At 49.9% G+C, this 18,226-nt stretch overlaps 1 protein-coding gene across 1 annotated transcript in view; it reads right to left on the bottom strand.

Moving 5' to 3' along the window:
• Positions 1–18,226, bottom strand: part of CPNE7 (copine 7) — a 46,701-nt gene that overhangs the window by 11,868 nt on the left and 16,607 nt on the right. The window contains exons 3-10 of the mRNA XM_081017816.1: positions 12,177–12,359; positions 10,104–10,178; positions 9,785–9,859; positions 9,187–9,270; positions 8,353–8,442; positions 1,987–2,085; positions 1,367–1,453; positions 440–499 (exon numbers count right to left, since the gene is read on the bottom strand). Of these exons, the coding sequence (XP_080873942.1) occupies positions 440–499; positions 1,367–1,453; positions 1,987–2,085; positions 8,353–8,442; positions 9,187–9,270; positions 9,785–9,859; positions 10,104–10,178; positions 12,177–12,359 (753 nt within the window). The remainder of the gene's footprint in view (positions 1–439; positions 500–1,366; positions 1,454–1,986; positions 2,086–8,352; positions 8,443–9,186; positions 9,271–9,784; positions 9,860–10,103; positions 10,179–12,176; positions 12,360–18,226) is intronic.

Here is an 18,226-nt window from a genome sequence, read left to right as displayed (position 1 = left end):
GCCAATGACAGGCAGAGCAAACACATTCTGCTTTTGTTTCCATCTTTCTCCTCCAGGCTGAGCATTGATGCTGGTGCCCATTGGGACTGGTAGGGTAGAAGAGAGGGAGCCCAACAGTAGGTGGCGCCAGAGCAAATGGCAGGCAGAGCCAACTAGCTCTAGTTTTGTCCCCACCCTCCTTCTCCCTGCTGAATTCTACAAGGACAACACTTGTAATTGAGGAGGAGGAAACTGATAGGACTGGTTGGAAGTAAGAAGGCAGGCAGGTGGGGATGGCTGGGCATAGCAGTGCCCCATTTGCCCTAATGGACTGGCCTCCAGTGAAAGACACACACTCATCAGAAGACTTGCCTTAAAAACCCAGACCATCCTTATGATGTTCAGTTGAGACTAGAATGGGTTCACTGTGCAGCAGGGGAAGGCAAGCGTTGCTACTCACCGTGAAGTGGATCTGGCAACCACCCATGATGTAATCCAGGAAGGAGTAGACCCTGTGAATCTTTCAGACAAAGAGTGTGTTAGCCAATGCCATGGGTGGGCATATCCACCTTCCTCCTGCAGGCTTCCAGGCATGAGGAGGCAGCCATTAAGGCTGCACATCCAGGTCGAAGTTGGCGGGGGGGGGGGATTCAGTGAGGACCTGGCTTTGCTTACAGCTCAGCAACCCACCAGATTCCAGAGGGGAAAGATTTGGAGAAATTCCCAGTTAGAGATGGGCAAATATACTCCATCTTGCTTTCTCTCCATTTCTCATTTTTTTCCAATCTTAAATTCAGTTCTCTGCAATTCCACATCGGTTAGTTTAGTTTTTTTTTAATGTTTTCATCAGCATTTCAGTGTTAATTTCTCCCAGTATATACAACCCTGTATGCCGTTTTGCCAAACGTAAACATTTTTCCAAAGCAATTTCCCCATATGTAATGCATATTTGTATGTTACTTTCATTATCATATGCATTTATATGCATGCTTTATTCTTTTAGATGTACAGTATTTCTGAACACCTTACTTGTTTGGAGAAGTACTTTACAAAATTCTCAGAACTGCGAATTTTGAAGATGACCGTGAATTAGTTTGCTTACTTTTTGGGAAAGTGTAAATGGGGTCAGTTCCCCTTTTAATGCAAACTGAATCAAGTTTCTTCCTCATCCCTACTCTCTGATACTAAACTGACACAGCCAGACTGGGGGAGTGAAGGGGTAGCCAGCAGCAAAAGGCTCAGCACTTCTGCTGGGTTGCAAAGATGTCTTGCTACCCTTCTATCTCTACCCATGTAGATTTCCCCCCTCCCCCAGGCACTGTGCAGCCTCTTCTCTCGGAGGAAAACTGTCCCATCCTGTGTACATTTCCCCCACTGCACAACTCACCTTCAAGTCTAAGAGAATGACCACACCCGAGTTCTTGTAGTTTCGCTTCTTCAGCTTGTACTTCGGATTCATACAATCCCACTGGATCTGATTTGGGGAGGAGAAGCAAAGGTGAGTAGGTGTGCCGCCGTTATGAAAGGTCGGGAAATGCAAGCGTTCCCTTCCCATACCAGGTGTCTCCCTTGCAAGCTGCATCAAGACAAGTGGGGGTCTGAGCAAGCGAGATCACAACACCTGGTGCTGGACACATGTTGTGTTCAGCTGGGACCAGGTAAGGTCTGAATGAAAGGGGAACCTGACTGTGTGTATGCCAAGCCTTGGGGCATCCTTCCCAGGGCATGCTCACACTAAGTCCTCTAGAACAAAGAAAGGGAAAGCGGGTGGGAAGGGCTGGTGCCAAGGGATGGCATGGTTAGGCATCTGCCAAGGGTCCCCACCCCAGCAGGGCCCCACGGAAAAGAGCCCTTTGCAGGGAGGAGGGTGGTTCACTGTCAGAGGGGCTCCTTGTGGAGCATGTCTTCCTCAAGGGGCCCCCAAAATGAGAGGGGGAACCCTTGTCCATTACAAGCAGATGTGGGCTGCCCCATGGGCCTCTCTCACACTCCTCTCCACACACCAACCTTGTTGCCCCCCATCGCTTTCTGCATCTCCTCAAAGGTGGTGTAAAATTCTCCGATGAAGTCGTGTTTGCCCCGGGAGTCATAGTCAAATACGACGCACTGAATGCGGAGAGAGAAAAAGAAAGAGAAAGAGAGAGAGAGATGCTTAGTGCGTGGAAAGGGTGAGCAAGCCCCCTTCTGGTGCAAGGCCCAGTGGTGGAATGGTCCAGGGTTGGAGGCAAGGGTCAAAGATCCATTATTATTTCTGCAGCAGGGTCCCAGCAGAGTTCCAGTCTCCAGCATCCTAGAACTGCCCCATCAGCATGAAAGGTGAAATATACTCAGAGTCGCAAAGTGATTTCATGCTCTTTATTCAGCTCATAGTGGTGAGGAGGAATGAATGAAAGTCCCCTCACAGTATCTGCTTTATATACATTATTTACACAATGGGCTGCACATGATTGGCTAATTCCGAAATTCTACTGTAAGCCAATCAGGTTGTGGATTCACTTCTATCTGGAGCATGATTGGGTGGTTCCTGCCAACCAATCATACTGCTGCATTGTTCTAGGACCAATCAGACTGCTGCATTCTGAATCCTATTGTTCTAGGACCAATCAGACTGCTGCATTTTGGATCCTATTGTTCTAGGACCAATCAGACTGCTGCAGTTTGGATCCTATTCAACTCAGTACATAACACCCCTCCCCTCTAAGTTCCAGTCCTGCCCGGGAGGTTGCATTCATAGTCCTCAAGGTATGCCGGCGGCCTACGTGTGCGTTGCGGCCTGGGGTGTTCCCTGGTCCGGGCTCCAGGTTCTGGCTCGTGTTCCAAGGATGCTGGCTGTGATGGAGCTATTTGGTCTGGCGCAACCGGCTCGCTCAGTCGTGGTTCTGGTTCCGGTGTCCTTTCGGCCTCGCGGGTCCTCTCTGTATTTACTGATTCTGCCTCTCCTGCTGGCCCCTCCTGCTCTATGGGCCTCACTGCCCCGCTGTTCCCTTGGGACTCCTCTGACCTGTCCTCCTCCTGGTTTTCTCCCGGGAATCGTCGCCGTATCTGGTCGCAGTGGCGGCGCCAGCATTGCCCCCCATCCGTTAGCACCTCGTACGACACGGGGCCAGTGACCCTGGTGACTGTGGCGGGTACCCATGCTGGGCCTGCCCCAAAATTCTTTGCGTGCACTGGGTCCTGGGCCTCGAAGGTCCAGGGGTTCCTGCCTTTCCCCACCACTACCTCATCCTGAGCTCTATCGGGGTGAAGGCGGTCCAATCTGATTGCAAGGCGCCGACCCATTAGTAGTTCAGCGGGGCTCCGGCCACTCATTGAGCTGGGGGTGCTGTGCTGTGCTAGAAGGAATGTGGCAAGGTGGTACTCCCAATCCCCTTGCGTCATGCAGCGAAGGGTGTCCTTGGTGGTCCGCACCATGCGTTCTGCTTGGCCATTGGTGGCAGGGTGGAACGGCGCCGAACGGATGTGGCGGATGGTGTTCTGCGCTGTGAAGGTTTGGAATTCTCCTGACGTAAATGCAGTCCCGGCCAGCGAAATCCACATGCAGGCATGACCATGGTGCTTGGGCGGACTCCCAGGACTGGACTGGGGCCCTTGGGGGATCTGGGCGGGATTCTTGGCAGGCTTGGCAGTGTTTGACCCAGGCCTCTATCTCTCCGTTGATCCCCGGCCACCCCACATAACTCCTGGCAAGGGCCTTCATTCTTATTACCCCTGGGTGTGTCTCGTGTAGGGCTGTGAGGACCCTTTTGCGGAGGGGCTGGGGAACAACGACCCTGCTTCCCCATAACAGGCACCCCTTGTGGGCCGACAGTTCATGTTTGCAGGTTGTGTAGCCGGCGAATTCTGGCCCGGGGCTGCTGCTGGGCCATCCCCTCCACACCCAGTCCAGGACCCGGGAGATGACCCTATCTTTCTTGGAATGGTGTGCAACTTCTTGTGCCTGAATGGGGTGGTCAGGAAGCAGCTCCAGGCTCATAACCTCTTGTGCAGGTGCTGGGTCAAGGCCTGTTTCCGGTAGTGGTAGCCTGCTGAGGGCGTCCGCATGGCCCATCGCCTTCCCAGGTCAGTGAATCAGTGCATACTGGTAGCTGGCAAGGAAAATTGACCACCTGAGGACGCGAGGAGACAGCACTTGGGGGGGTCTGCTTTTCAGGGGCAAACAAGCCAAGCAACGGCTTGTGGTCAGTCACCATGGTGAAGGGCCGCCTGTACAAGAACTCATGGAATTTTTTTACTCCCTTCACGATTGCCAGACCCTCCTTGTCGATTTGCGAGTAGTTCCGCTCGGTTGCGTTGAGTGTCTGGGAAAAGTATGCCACCGGTACCTCTCTTCCATCCGGGAGTTGGTCCCCAGGACAGCGCCAATGCCATAGGGTGAGGCGTCGCATGCTAGCACCACCGGCAGCCTCTCGTCGAAGTGTGCCAAGACCGAGTTTGAGACAAGCAAGTCCTTGACTGCCTGGAATGCGGCCTCCTGGCGCTGGCCCCACACCCAAGGGGCCTGCTTGTCCAGGAGTCTGTGTAGGGGCTCCGCTACCGTTGCCTTGTGGGGAAGGAAGGAATGGTAAAAGTTCAATAGTCCCAAGAAGGCCTGAAGTTCAGTCTTGCTCTTGGGCGCTGGGGCATCACAAATGGCCCGTACCTTGTCCCCAGTCGGGTGGACCCCTTCTGCGTCCACCATAAATCCCAGAAAGTCCACCTGAGGCACTGCTAGTAGACATTTTTCCCGCTTCACCTTGAGACCCGCCGTCTGGAAACGGTGCAGAACGGTGCGGAGGCGGTTCTCAAACTCCTCTGGTGTGGGCCCGGCAATCAACACATCATCGAAGAAGGGGATGACACCAGGAATCCCTTTAATGAGAGAGTCCATTAGATTCTGGAATATGCCTGGTGCCACGCTGACACCGAATTGCAGCCACTTTACCCTGAACGCTCCTCTGTGCGTCACAATCGTCTGTGCCTCTGCTGTGGCCTCATCTACTGGCAGCTGTTGATATGCTTGGGCCAAGTCCAGCTTGCCAAAAATTTTCGACCCAGCCAGGGTGGCAAGGACATGGCTGACCACTGGCACTGGGTATGCGTGGGCCGTGAGGGCCTTGTTTATGGTACATTTGTAGTCTGCGCAGATGCGGACCGAACCATTAGGCTTGACGGGTGTGACGATTGGGGTTTCCCAGGGGGCATTAGGCACCGGCTCCAGCACTCCTTGCTCCACGAGCCGGTCCAATTCCTCGTCTATACGGGGTTTCAAGGCGAACGGGACCCGGCGGGCCTTGAGCCTGACCGGTCGTACTGCGGGGTCAAGCTGTAGCGCAATGGGGGGGCCCGTATACTGTCCCAATTTCCCATCGAAAACCCCTGGAAATTCCTTGCATATGGCGTCCACGTCCACTTGTAAGCTAGTGTGATTCACCCCGGTGACGGCTAGCCCCAGTGGTCCAAACTATGCCAATCCCAGTAAGCTAATGTAGGGGCCCTTGACCACAAACAAGTCCAGTTGCCATGTCCGCCCTCGGTATTGCACCCTGAAGGTCCCCACCCCCATTGTGGGGACCTTACGTTTCTGGAAGTCCCGGAGGGTGAATGGGGCCGGCCTGAGTTTGGGACCCCCAGTAGGACACAGTTTCCTTAAGGTCCTTGCTGAGATTATGGATAGAGTTGAACCCATGTCAAGCTCCATGCGGCATGGGGCCCCCTCTATCTGTACCTCTACAAAAAATTTCTCTACGTTGGGGTGGGCAACTGGTATACCTGGAAGTCCGTGTGCTCCGTCGAGTTGCCTTGGTGCGTTGGGCCCCAGGACCTGGGGCTCTTGGATTGGTCATCTGATGCCTGGTGTCGGGTGGGCCGAGCCCGACACACCCGGGCGATGTGTCCCGATTTTCTGCACTGCCTGCACTCTGCGTTGCAGAAACGGCAGGTCCTCCTCTTGTGACTCTCCCCTCAGCTTGCGCAGTTCCCTCCTTCTCGTCATGGCAGCTGTGGACTGTGCGCTGCTTGAGTGCGCTGCTGTACTCGGTGCACCTCCTCCCTGTCGGATCCTGAGTCGTCGGTGAGGTCTTCGTGGTGGACCCTCGGTTGGGACGGCAGGCTCAGCCGTGCCTCTTGCGTCGACCTCTCGGCAGCTTCTGTTGCCAGGGCCTCCTCCAGAGCGACCTGGAACATTAGGTCCTTCTTAGCGTAGAGGCATTGTTGCAGCTTCTCATCCTTCAGGCCACTGACGAGGTGGTCACGAAGCATGTTCTCCAGCTCTGAGAAGTTGCAGAACCGGGCAGCTTGGCAGAGAGACGTCACAAACCCAGTTATGGTTTCCCCAGGGGCTTGCCGCTTTGCGTAGAAGGCATTTCGACGAGCCACCACTGAGGGCTGCAGCGAAAAGTGCCCCTTCAGCTGTTCCATTATTGTTTTGTATGGAACAGTAGCGACGTCTTCAGGTGCAAGGAGAGCCCGGGCGATTTCAAACGTCTCCTCTCCGCAGACGCTGAAGAATATTGCCCTCTTCTTGGCGTCTTCTTCATCGGTGACCCCTTTGGCTTCTAGGAGGAAGGAGAAACGGGAGGCGTACGATTCCCAGTCTCCAGATGCTGGGTTGAACGGCAAGAAGCTGCTGTCGGCTGCCATTCTGAGTTCCTTGTGTCCTGGAGCTGAAGCCTGGATACACGGTGCGAGGCAGTGGTGCGGCAGGTGGCAGTGCTGCGGTGTTGTGTGTGGCCGTCAGCTCAGCGGGATCCCATCCTCGTCGCCAGTGAAATATACTCAGAGTCGCAAAGTGATTTCATGCTCTTTATTCAGCATGAAATGCTCATAGTGGTGAGGAGCTCATAGTGGTGAGGAGGAATGAATGAAAGCCCCTCACAGTATCTGCTTTATATACATTATTTACACAATGGGCTGCACATGATTGGCTAATTCCGAAATTCTACTGTAAGCCAATCAGGTTGTGGATTCACTTCTATCTGGAGCATGATTGGGTGGTTCCTGCCAACCAATCATACTGCTGCATTGTTCTAGGACCAATCAGACTGCTGCATTCTGAATCCTATTGTTCTAGGACCAATCAGACTGCTGCATTTTGGATCCTATTGGAGGCTGGAGTGGTGATGGTTCTGGATGCTCCAAAGCTAAGCCTTTTGGAACACTGAAACACAAGGTGTTTCCCTTTCAAGAGAAAGTAGATGTTCTGCTATGTACAATGAAACTTCATGGAAACCACAACTAGATATTAGAGCACTCTAGATCATTTGCTCATTTATGTGGACAGAAAATAATAGATCTCTCATACATATATATATATATATATATATATATATATATATATACAGTGGCGTAGCGTGGGGGGTGCAGGGGGGCCGGGCGCACCGGGCGCAACATCTGGGGGGGCGCGCTCGCACTCGCAGCTCTCTGCCCCTACCTGGCTCACTCACTCTCTCTCACTGCAGTGCTGGCTGTGCGAATCCGATCCGAGCAGCTGGGTCGCCGCCCACTGTGGAGGGGGTGGGTGCCAGGCGTGCGGTGTGGAGAGAGAGCGAGGGACTATCTGGGAGAGGGACAGTGCAGCGGCCGCCCAGCGCAGCGCTGAGCGCGGGAGAGAACCACACCAGACCAGCCCAGGCAGCAGCAAGAAGAAGCTGGCAGCGGCGGCAGGTTAGGGGTTAGGGGGCGCAAATTACTTGCCTTGCCCCGGGTTAGGGGGCGCAAATTACTTGCCTTGCCCCGGGTTAGGGGGCGCAAATTACTTGCCTTGCCCCGGGTGCTGACAACCCACGCTACGCCGCTGTATATATATTTAAAATTTCTGTTTTACAATTTCAAACAAACATTTTACATACTTTAACAAATCCAATGACATCCATTCTTCTCTTTCCATGGTTCATTTTGCATATCTTACATCCCTGCATATTTTACAATAACCATTCCAATTGGTTTTCCACTATTACATCCATCTAAAATTATTTACTCTGTTGAATTTATCTTTATTCTGCCAGCGTTTTCAACTGTACACAGATATTTTCCATATACTCAAGAAGCGTTTTCCAGCCTTCTTTAAATGTACGTTCTTCTTGCTCTCTTATTCTATATGTTAAATCCGCAAGTTGCGCATATTCCGTCAACTTAAATAATAGATCTCGCTGGAAGGCAGCACATGGAAATCTGCACTGATCATTGCAATGCATCCCTAATGATTGTTATTTAATAATTAAAAAATTATTGCTTGTATACTCTTAGAAAGGGGCATGGCAGTAAGGGCGCGTTGCTGTGACTATCATGAAGGGACCCTGCTCTTCTGAATTCACCCCTGCACTACTGGCATGGTCAGCCTCCCTGCTGAGTGGGCTCAGTCACAGGCTCCCCCCTCCTTTACCATTTTGGACTTACCCTCAGCTTCCGCTTCTCTTCACAGCTGCACAGGGAGTTCAGTGAGACTTTAAATGGCTCCCACACAGGACTCAGGTTGTTCTTGACAAACTGCAAAGCACAGGCAGGAGAGGGCTGGTGATTCCTGACAGCAAAGTCTTGCAGAGCGGACTTCTCTTCTCAGGGGGCTGCCTCCATTCTTGACTCCCTTCACCCGGAGGCTCACCTCAGCTAGAGCCTGAGCATTTCCCCAAACTGCCTGAAGGCTTCCTGGCTTGGATTGCATCAGAGGTCACATCCATACCATACATTGGAAATGCATGGCATCCTCCCAAAGAACCCTAGGAACCGTAGTTTGTTAAGGCTGCTGGGAACTATAGCTCTGTGAAGGGTAAACTACTGTAGTCTCTTTCTACATTTACGTTTCAGGTTTATTTCCCTGTTGTGGCTTTCACCCCTTTAGAATGCACAGTTCTGGTTTTCTCTCTCCTTGTGGTAGTATTATTGTGGTTTTCTTAAGGCTAGTAGTGCTTTTATAGCCTGCCTCTGTGGACATGAGCTCCCCCCACCCCTGTATCTCTCTCTAAGGCCCTTGTGAAATTCCAGTAAATAAACACATGATTCAGGACATTCCAGTTGCCTCTAGTTCCTGAGGAAGGTGTAAAAGAGGTGATCTCACTGCTTGCCCCCAGCATTTCTCCAGGATTTTAGAAAGACCAGCTCAAAGATGAATAAAGGAGCAACACACCTGGATCTGAACCCTCATTCTCTATTCTACTCTGGGTTCTCAGTCAGCTGGCCAGGAGTGAACGTATTGGGGAATTACACCTTTTGGTCTCTGCTGTACACTCTTACCTCTGTGCGGTGAACCAGCTGCTCACTCCCATCATCATTGATCCGGTAGATCTCCAAAAAGGGATCTGATTTGCTGAAGAGATCCTGTGGGGAGAGAGGGTTTGAGTCCCATGATCTTGATGCTAGGTCATTTATTATTGTTGTTGTTGTTGTTGCTGCTGCTGCTGTTATTTCATGGAGGAGAGGGCTATCGAAGGCTACAAGCTGTGATGGCTATGCTCTGCCTCCACAGCCAGAGGCAGTAATGCTTCTGAATATCAGCTGCTGGAAATCACAGGCATCCATGCTTGCAGGTTTCCCACAGGCATCCAGTTGGCCTGATCCAGCAGGGTTCTTCTTATATGCTTAATAATAATTAATTAGATGTATTAGGTTGTTGGCTCCCCTCCGCCCATGGGTGCGTCAATAAAGAGCCCAGAGCCAGACCTCCCAACAGAATGTGGCTAAAAATGGGAAGGCTCAACCACCATGCTGCTTGCTGTTTGTGTGTGTGTGTGTGTGTGTGTGTGTGTGTGTGTGAGAGAGAGAGAGAGAGAGAGAGAGAAGGGGGGGAGAGAGAAGGGGGGGAGAGAGATGGGTCCTTCGTGGCCCCTGTTACCTTGTCATCCAGCTTCTTCGCTCGAAAGAACAGTTCCACAAAACCATTGTCCCCAGAAATCTCTTCAGACGTCACCTGTTGTGGGGTGGAGGTTCAAGAGGGAGGCCAGTCAGAAGCCATTTTATTTATTAACTTTGTATATCACCCTTCACCTGAAGATCTTGGGCAGTTCACAGCATAAAAATACAAAATAAAAACATAAAATACCTAATAAAAACAAGAACAAAACCAAAACAAACTCATAATCCTCACAGTGCCTCAGGTCATGGAGGCCAGAAGGCTGTCATAAAATGTCCGCTTCTGTGACTGAGCTGCTCACCGTAATGGTGGACTTGCCCGCATACTTCCCGTACTTTAGGAACAGAGGCTTGGTCACACGCTTCTGGGCCACAATCTGCAAAGGAGGGCAGAAAGAAAAGATTTGTTTATTTGACCATGTTTTCTGTGCTGCTTGGTTGTTATAAAACTCAAGGTGCTTCGCAACAAATGTTAAAATGAACACGAAAAATCTGTTAAAAGCAATCAATCAAAAACCTTTAAAAGATAATGGAGATGAACAGTAAGTTAAAAAGAAATCAAAACACGTCAACATCTGTGTTGATAGGCTTGCCTCAACAATAATGTTGGTGTTGAAAGCAGTATAGAGAAGGTGCCTGCCTGATGTCAATAGACAGGGAGTTCCAAAGTGTAGGTGCTGCCACACTGAAATTCAACACCACTCCTACTCAGGAGTAGACCCATTGAAGTTAATGGACATGACTTATTTCGGTTCATTAATTTCAATGGGTGGATTTTGAGCAGGACTTAGTTAAATGGGGTTGGACTAGATGACACTTGGGAGGCCTTCCAAATCTGAGAGTCTACAAAATTCAATTTTTGTACAAGTGAGGAATGACTATTATACAGCATCTATAACAGATTGAAGTGATAAAGTGGGCACTATGGGGGTCAAACAATCGCGCAAGTATATCCCACAAGACACCTTCCCAGTGACGCTTGCCTTGGCTCACTAGCAAGCGTCACCTCTTTTATCTCTGCTCTGCAGGGGCCCCAGTATACCATTCCTCATGCATTATTACACCCTCCATGTGATGCACTGCTTCATTTGGAAGGAGTGTTGGAGTCTATTGGCATATTGGGGTGTAGGAAGGAGCTTGAGGCAGTCCCACATATAACACGTTTCAGGAACCTAACCTAGAGGTTACCAGAGCATAGACATAGACATGCAGTGCATAGTAATGGAGCTCACTCCCACAGGAGGCTGCAGTGGTCACCAACTTGGATGGTTTTAAAAGAGGATTGGACAAATCCATGGAGGAGAGGGTTATCAATGGCTACTAACCCTGGTGGTTATGCCCTACCTCCCTTGTCAGAGGCAGTAATGCTTCTGAATAACAGCTGCTGGGAATCACAAAGGGGGAGAGTGCTATTGCGCTCACTTTCTGCTTGTGGTCTTCCCACAAACATCTGGTTGGCCACTGTGAGAACAGGATGCTGGACTAGATGGGCCATAGGTCTGATGCAGCAGGCTCTTCTTATGTTTTTTTTTAAATGGGAAATGATCTCAACACTGGCTCAGGGACCAAAATGAGTCACACAATGGTTCTGCCTGACAAAAAAGCACAATGAGGGGGAATCCTGCAGCATGCTGGGCGTGGGGGAGACTCAGCAGGCAGACCCGTGGAAGCTGCTCAGAGCCTCAAGATACTTGCTCATCGGTGCTTTTGCACATGAGCCACACAGCAAAGCCACAGGAGGCTGGCAATGGCTGGCAATTATCCCATGGCGAGAGAGAGTGGAGAGCTCCATTCCGCATGCTGCTTCTTGCTTTTAAGGGGCAATCGCCATGGACGAGCCACAGCAGGAAAGTGGATGGCAGGTCTTTGCAGAATTCGGAAAGTCCATTTTAAAAAGGGACTCGTTTGAGCTCAGCTTCAGCATATCTAAAAGGGAACTGAATCCAGTTCACATTTGTCCCTTTGCAAAATGGATTAGTTCAGTTCACATTCAATGCACAGCTCAATTCAAGTTCATCCAAGCAATCCTTAGCAATTTTTTGGTCCACATTCATTTGGTTACAAACTGCTGTGCTGACGGATAAAATATATCCTTGGGCTGGTCACTCCCTCTCAGCTCAACCTACCTCACAGGGTTGTTGTGAGGATTAAACAAGGACAGGGAGAACCACATATACCATCTTGAGCTTCTTAGAGAAGAGGTGGGATATAGATGCAATGCAATGCAATACTGAACTAGGACTGGGCCTTTTTGTTGGCTCCCAGATTGGCCATGCAGCTCTTTCTCTTTCTCTCACTTGGAGCAAAGGAGAGCTGCTCTGTTCTGCTACCACTGTTTGTGCCAACCTCATGTGGCGGCACCTGCCCCTCCTTACCTGGCCCACTGTGCATTCCATGCCGCCCAAGAAATCGTCATCGTGGGTCCCAATGCTGCTGTGGCCATGAATGTCGTACACCTCAAACCGCAGTTTCTGCACCTCCTCAAAGTAATAGTCAACCATGAAGACCTTGGCAAAGATGGGGTTCAGGTTGCTTCTGATGACCTCTGATCGGTCCACCTGTGGAACGCATGGGAGGAAAAACAGACATTCCAGATGAGTGGAATATCAAGTTCAGGGTTAGTGGAAAGAAAGCTTCGAAATGAGCCGCTCACAGGGCTGGCCATATTCTTAGGCAGAGCGAGGCAACTACCTCTTGCGGCATATCTTGAGGGGCAGGGATTGAACACAGATGGATGTACCATGCAGTCTGTCTGCTGTGCTCAGTGCAAGTAGAGGACCCCATCCTATCACCAGTGTCAAAATAAGATTCAGCTGCCAGGCCAGTTAGATTTTTTTCATGGAGTGGGGAGGTGCCATTTTGCCTGAGACAGCAAAATGCCCTGGGCCAGCCAGCCCTGGACATCAGATCCAAGTCCAACCACCTTTGCCACTGACCTACTTGTGGTCTCTGAGAACAAGAGCAGCAAACCTCACAGCGTTGCTGTGAGAGGTAATACAGAACAAAGATTGTAGGCTGTTTTGCAAATTCACAGTGCAATCCTAGGCGTGTTGCTTACTCAGAAGTGAGTCCCACTGGTGTACTTTGCAGAGCTGAATGCCAAGTTAAGTGTGCACAGAACTGTAGCCTAAACATAGTGTAGACATTATAAAGAAGGGGAGAGGAGACAGGGTCACTACACCCGGAGTAATGCTGGTTTCTTGAGCAGGCAAAGCAGGCAGACTGGTGCCATTAACTGCCTGTACCGGGAGGTTGAAACACTTCATGCTGGAGTCACCATTTGGTGTCCCTGAGCCAGAACACAGAGTCTGTGGTGAAGACAGACCCAACTCTGATCACTTCCTCCTTCCCCTATGCCTTGTTGGTGAAATATCACTGAGTCCAGCTCACCAAAGCATTTGTTCTTCTAGTTCATATTAAAACAGAATGCAAAAGGGACAGGGGTATGTATGTATTATTTTTGAGTTCAGAAAGGGCTGTCACACAGTGGTACAGCACATACACCCAGTTTAAACCCCTGGCATCTGTAGTTTTGGCAGAGAAAAACTGCCCTGTCTGAAACTCTGGAGAGCCACTGCTAGCCAATGAAGACGATACTGAGTTAGATGGACCAATGGTCTGACTCAGGACTCATCCTGACTTCCTTCTGTGCCACATTACTAGGCACAGGTGCAGGCTTTAGAACTCTGTGTCCAAATGGTGTTTATTATTATTATTTGTCCTGGCAGCTTACCTGGGAAAACCTGCACTTTACTGCTGAACTGAAGCAAATGCCAATCAGTTTTTTCTGTGGATTGCCACTTGTTACGATTGGAAGGCAGCTTCCAATGTTCCTATTGAAATCAGCTCTTATTCAAAATCATGAGAACTGAGGTGAGGCTAGGAAAACTCCATCTGAAACTGTGGAAATCTGCTGCCACTCAGAACAGCTAAGAGTCTTGTGGCACCTTAAAGGTAAAGGTAAAGGGACCCCTGACCATTAGGTCCAGTCATGACCGACTCTGGGGTTGCGGCGCTCATCTCATTTTACTGGCCGAGGGAGCTGGTGTATAGCTTCCGGGTCATGTGGCCAGCATGACTAAGCTGCTTCTGGTGAACCAGAGCAGCACACGGAAATGCCGTTTACCTTCCCGCTGGAGCGGTACCTATTTATCTACTTGCACTTTGATGTGCTTTCGAACTGCTAGGTTGGCAGGAGCAGTGACCGAGCAACAGGAGCTCACCCCGTTGCAGGGATTCAAACCGCCGACCTTCTGATTGGCATGTCCTAGACTCTGTGGTTTAACCCACAGCACCACCCATATCCCTTAAGGTCCCGTGGCACCTTGAAGACAAGCAAATACTGAGCTAGATGGACCATCAGCCTGACTGAATAGAATGCAGCTTCCTGTGACTGAAAGTAAACTCAGGGCTTCACCAGCTAAGTGATGAGCTTCACGTTTTTTCTCCAGAGACCTACCTCTAAGTCCCCTGTCTTCTGAAGTTAGGCAGGGGATCGGGGGGGCAGTTGTGGTTGTGGCACCCCATGTATGGAAAGTCTTCCGGGGGGGGGGGTGTACCGCCTTGCATCATATACAAATTTGAGGTTTTTCCAGTGCTAGGCAGAGAGTTTTTATGCTTGTCCAGGACTTCCAGCATGTTACTGATGCAGTTTTTGTTTTCCCCCAATTAGTTATTTCTGCTGGATATTATTGCTTTGCTGCTTTCTGCAGATATTAACACTGAGTTTCCTTGTATTTTTTATTTAATCATTTTAAATTATATGCAACCATTTGGTTTAAACAAAATAAAGCTCACATGATGGCTCATATGAGTATGTTGAATAAATAAAAAATAGAAATGAGTAATTAAAAAAACAAAAACACCAAACCAAGAGTTCTTCAGAAGTAACAGCTTTGTAAACACAGACACACATGGACAGTGGACTTTTATAGCCTAAATTAAAAGGCCTTTTTTCCAGTAAGAAGAAAACGAATTCTGGAGCCAATTTTTTTTTATAATTAATATGAAATGTCGGAGAAAATGCCGCAAATCTGCAGGCCCTGTTCCCTGTATTCTCTACATTAGCAATATCAGTGTCTCTCTCCGTCTCTCTCTCTCTCTCTCCTGGATTAGCAGTGGAATTATTCTGATGAAGGAAAGGATATGCGCTTGCGATATTCGTGGTAGGAAGGGAAGGGAAGAGTGAGTGCCTTCTCCTGCCCTTTATCTCCAGCTCCAGAGGGCTGGTTATTTGAGGCTGGTTATTTGCGGCACCCGGATAGCATCACAGCTCCCTCCCTTCCTCTCCTCCTCCTACCTACCTTCTTAAGGGATAGAAGCTGACGCTCTTATGGAAATGGAATAGAATTTTGCCTAAACATTCGGGGAATGGAATCGTTACTGTGGTGAATGCAGATGAGATGCTAATGAGCCATTCCTCAGGCACTGATCCCAGTTTTTGTGGGGAGGCTTTGTGAGGGTGCCAGGTTTTTTTGGGGGTGGGGAGATTGTCAGGGTGGCTGGCAGCCTCAAGCTGAAGGTACCTGCCCTGCCTCTCCACCAGGGCCAATAGGGCCACTCCAGACTGGTGCTTGGTTTTTTTTGCAGCGTATACTGCAACACTGATGCAACCATAGTTCGCTGGCATTGGGTACAATCTGGACCCATCCACACATCTGTCTGAATGATGAGTTATCCTGTAATAATTCCCCAATGTCGCCACATCATGGCCATCTGGAGTGAAAGTGCTGCAAAAAGCGAGGCAAAAAATTTTAATCCAGAACATTTGGGGTATGGAAAGTTGCCGTATTTCAGCAGAAAGTTATGGGACATGCACCGAATGGAAATGAAGCAGTCCAAAAACTTTTGCAGGTGCAAACAGTATGGAAAGCAGAACCGCGTGAGACCACCCCAATAAATAATAATAAGCACAAATAATCAGGAATGCAAAATAAAAAGGGGGCCCTTCCCTTCCTTAGCCCTTCTGCTTACTTGGTCAGGGGCTGTCCCCTTTCTCTCTTGCCTAAAGTAGATCACAGGTCCTCTGTTCCTAGTATGTGAGTAGTGCTCTGTAAACAACAACTCCCCCTAGGCAGTGGTGGATCAGTGGCTGTCCCAGGTTCAGTCGCCAGCATCTCCACATAGGGGTGGGAGAGACCCCTTCATGAAATTGTAGAGAGCTGCTGCTAGTCAGTGTAGTAGATAAGATAAGAGCTAGATAAACCAAAGGCCTGACTCAGTATCAGGTGTCTTCCTATGAATCTACCCCAGGCAGCCTGAGCTTTCTTTCACTTGCTATCCCTTCACTGCCCCCACCCCAACACACACAAGCACAGTGATGGCATCAGAATCCACTATAGCTCCATATTCCATCAGGGCTGGCGCCAGCAACTGCAGGACAGCATCCCTTGGGGTGCCAGTGAGGGTGCCAGGGTGACACTGCTTCATAGCAGTTCAGATTGGCATTGACATTGCTCAGGAATGTGGCTTAGCTGGCTTGCACGAGCCATCTGCAGCTTTCCTTCTGCGGGCCACCACTTTCAGTGCCTCTGCTCTCCAGTTCTGGCACACTGTGGCAGTGGAGATGGTGTCAGTTGGTTGCGGCAGGAGCCGATGACAGAGTTGGCCATGCCTTGGAGAAGGAGGCAGGTGAACGGGAGGCGTGCAGGTGTGCTGGGGCCCTATGGAACAGCTCCCACTTCGCTCAATGAGCTTGTGCAGGAGACGCTCCTGGTGCTGTTTGTCCAAAAGTGATTTCTTTTTTTTGTTCCCAGTTCCTCAAGCTGAATTGAAGCCTTTCAGACCACCAGCCTTTTCCTTTGGGGGAGGGAAGAAAGTGCTCTTGCTTGCTTTCCCATCTGAAAGTGGGAACTTTCTTTCTCATCCTGGCAGGGAAGGGAACAAGATTAGCCTGGCACAATGCCTCTCTGCTTTCCATATTGATTACGCAGCAGCAGGGAGGGCCCTTCCATTTGCTTCCCCAAATCCTGATTTCATTTGAGTTTCAATGAGCCAGCCGGAGGGATGCACGCTCCGTGGCAATCGATTCCCCTAAAGCTCCTTCATCTCAGGAAACTTCACCAAAAACCTCCCCCCTAATGAGCAGGGATTTATTAATTTGATGCAATAACTGTCAGCTCTAATCTCCTCCAAACGTACGGCTAAGATCATCCTGGAGCAGCGCTTGCCATCCCTCAAGACGTCCTCTGAGGGTTTAATGCCAAGAGTCAGTAGCCAAACTGGACATGTCAGAGCGGACAGAGCAGCTTCCAAGTCCTGTCCATCATGTATGCTCCAGCTGGAGCTGCTGGCTGGGATTTTCTGTTTAATGGATTGGCTCAGTTCTTCCCACTAAGCGACAGCCGCTTCAAAGTTGCTTGTCCAGTTGCACTGAACAGCAGGGGGCTTTGAGAGAAACAAAAAAATGAGGCTGAGGTTGAGTTTCCTTGAACAGGTTGAGCCTCCCTCAACCTTGGGTTCTCCCAGATGTTTTGGACTACAATACCCACCAGCCTCAACTGGCCAAAACATCAGGAGGGCCCCAGCTTGAAGGAGGCTGTGCTAGTTGCTGGAAATGAGACTTTGGAAAATTATCCCCGTTGTGTTCTGCCTTTAGTGGATTCTGGAGCATGTGTTTATCTGCAGTGGGGCAGGCGTTGCCCTGGCTTGTAGCCTGGAAACAAGAGATCTTTGCAAAGATGCTGTGATGAGCCGTCCATTTTCAGTTGCACAAAGATAGGTGATCTATCCCAGTGGTTCCCAATGAGTAAAGTACTGCCGACCCCTTGTCTTTCAAAAGCTAAGCCATGGATGCCTTACTTTTGAAAATGTTGATGTCTCTGTGATAGTTTTCAATATGTGAATGCTGCCAACCTACCCTCCAACATGCCCCAGCAGAAAACTGGGATGTGTGTCTTCCAGGCTACACTACTGTGCAAGTCACATGATCTGCACGAGAGCATGTTGCCCCAAACCACACATTTTTGGGCATTGCAATCTCATGCGAGGTGTGTACCTCGCCATGATCTTGCATGCTTTTGGGTGCCATGCTCTCATGCAAGAGCACAGCCCCCGAAAACAGGATGTCTCAAGAAAGTTGAGGGATATGTGCCACGGACTCCCTGGGTAGGTTACTCAGACCCCTGGGGTCTGAGTCCCACAAACTGAGAATCCCTGATCTACACTGTAAAGGCCACCTTACACTAACCAGCAACCAGGTAAATGGTTGTTTCCTCTCCCACCCTCAGGGTTGCCCTGGCTGCACAGCAAGCAACAGGTGCCGAGCTGTGGAGTTGGCATTGGTGTCAGCTGCCAATAACCCTTTGTCCAAGGAAGCCTGAGCAGCTATCAGACACTCCCAGAGGAAGGCAGAAATTGCTGCTACATTGCTGTACTTCTGTAATGATTTTTAAATAACGACAAAGCACAAAATGGTAACTTTATC

The sequence above is a fragment of the Podarcis pityusensis genome (genome assembly GCF_964106645.2).
Source record: "Podarcis pityusensis genome assembly, chromosome: 8".
Lineage (NCBI taxonomy): Eukaryota > Metazoa > Chordata > Lepidosauria > Squamata > Lacertidae > Podarcis > Podarcis pityusensis.
This window is presented reverse-complemented; position numbering and strand designations above follow the sequence as displayed.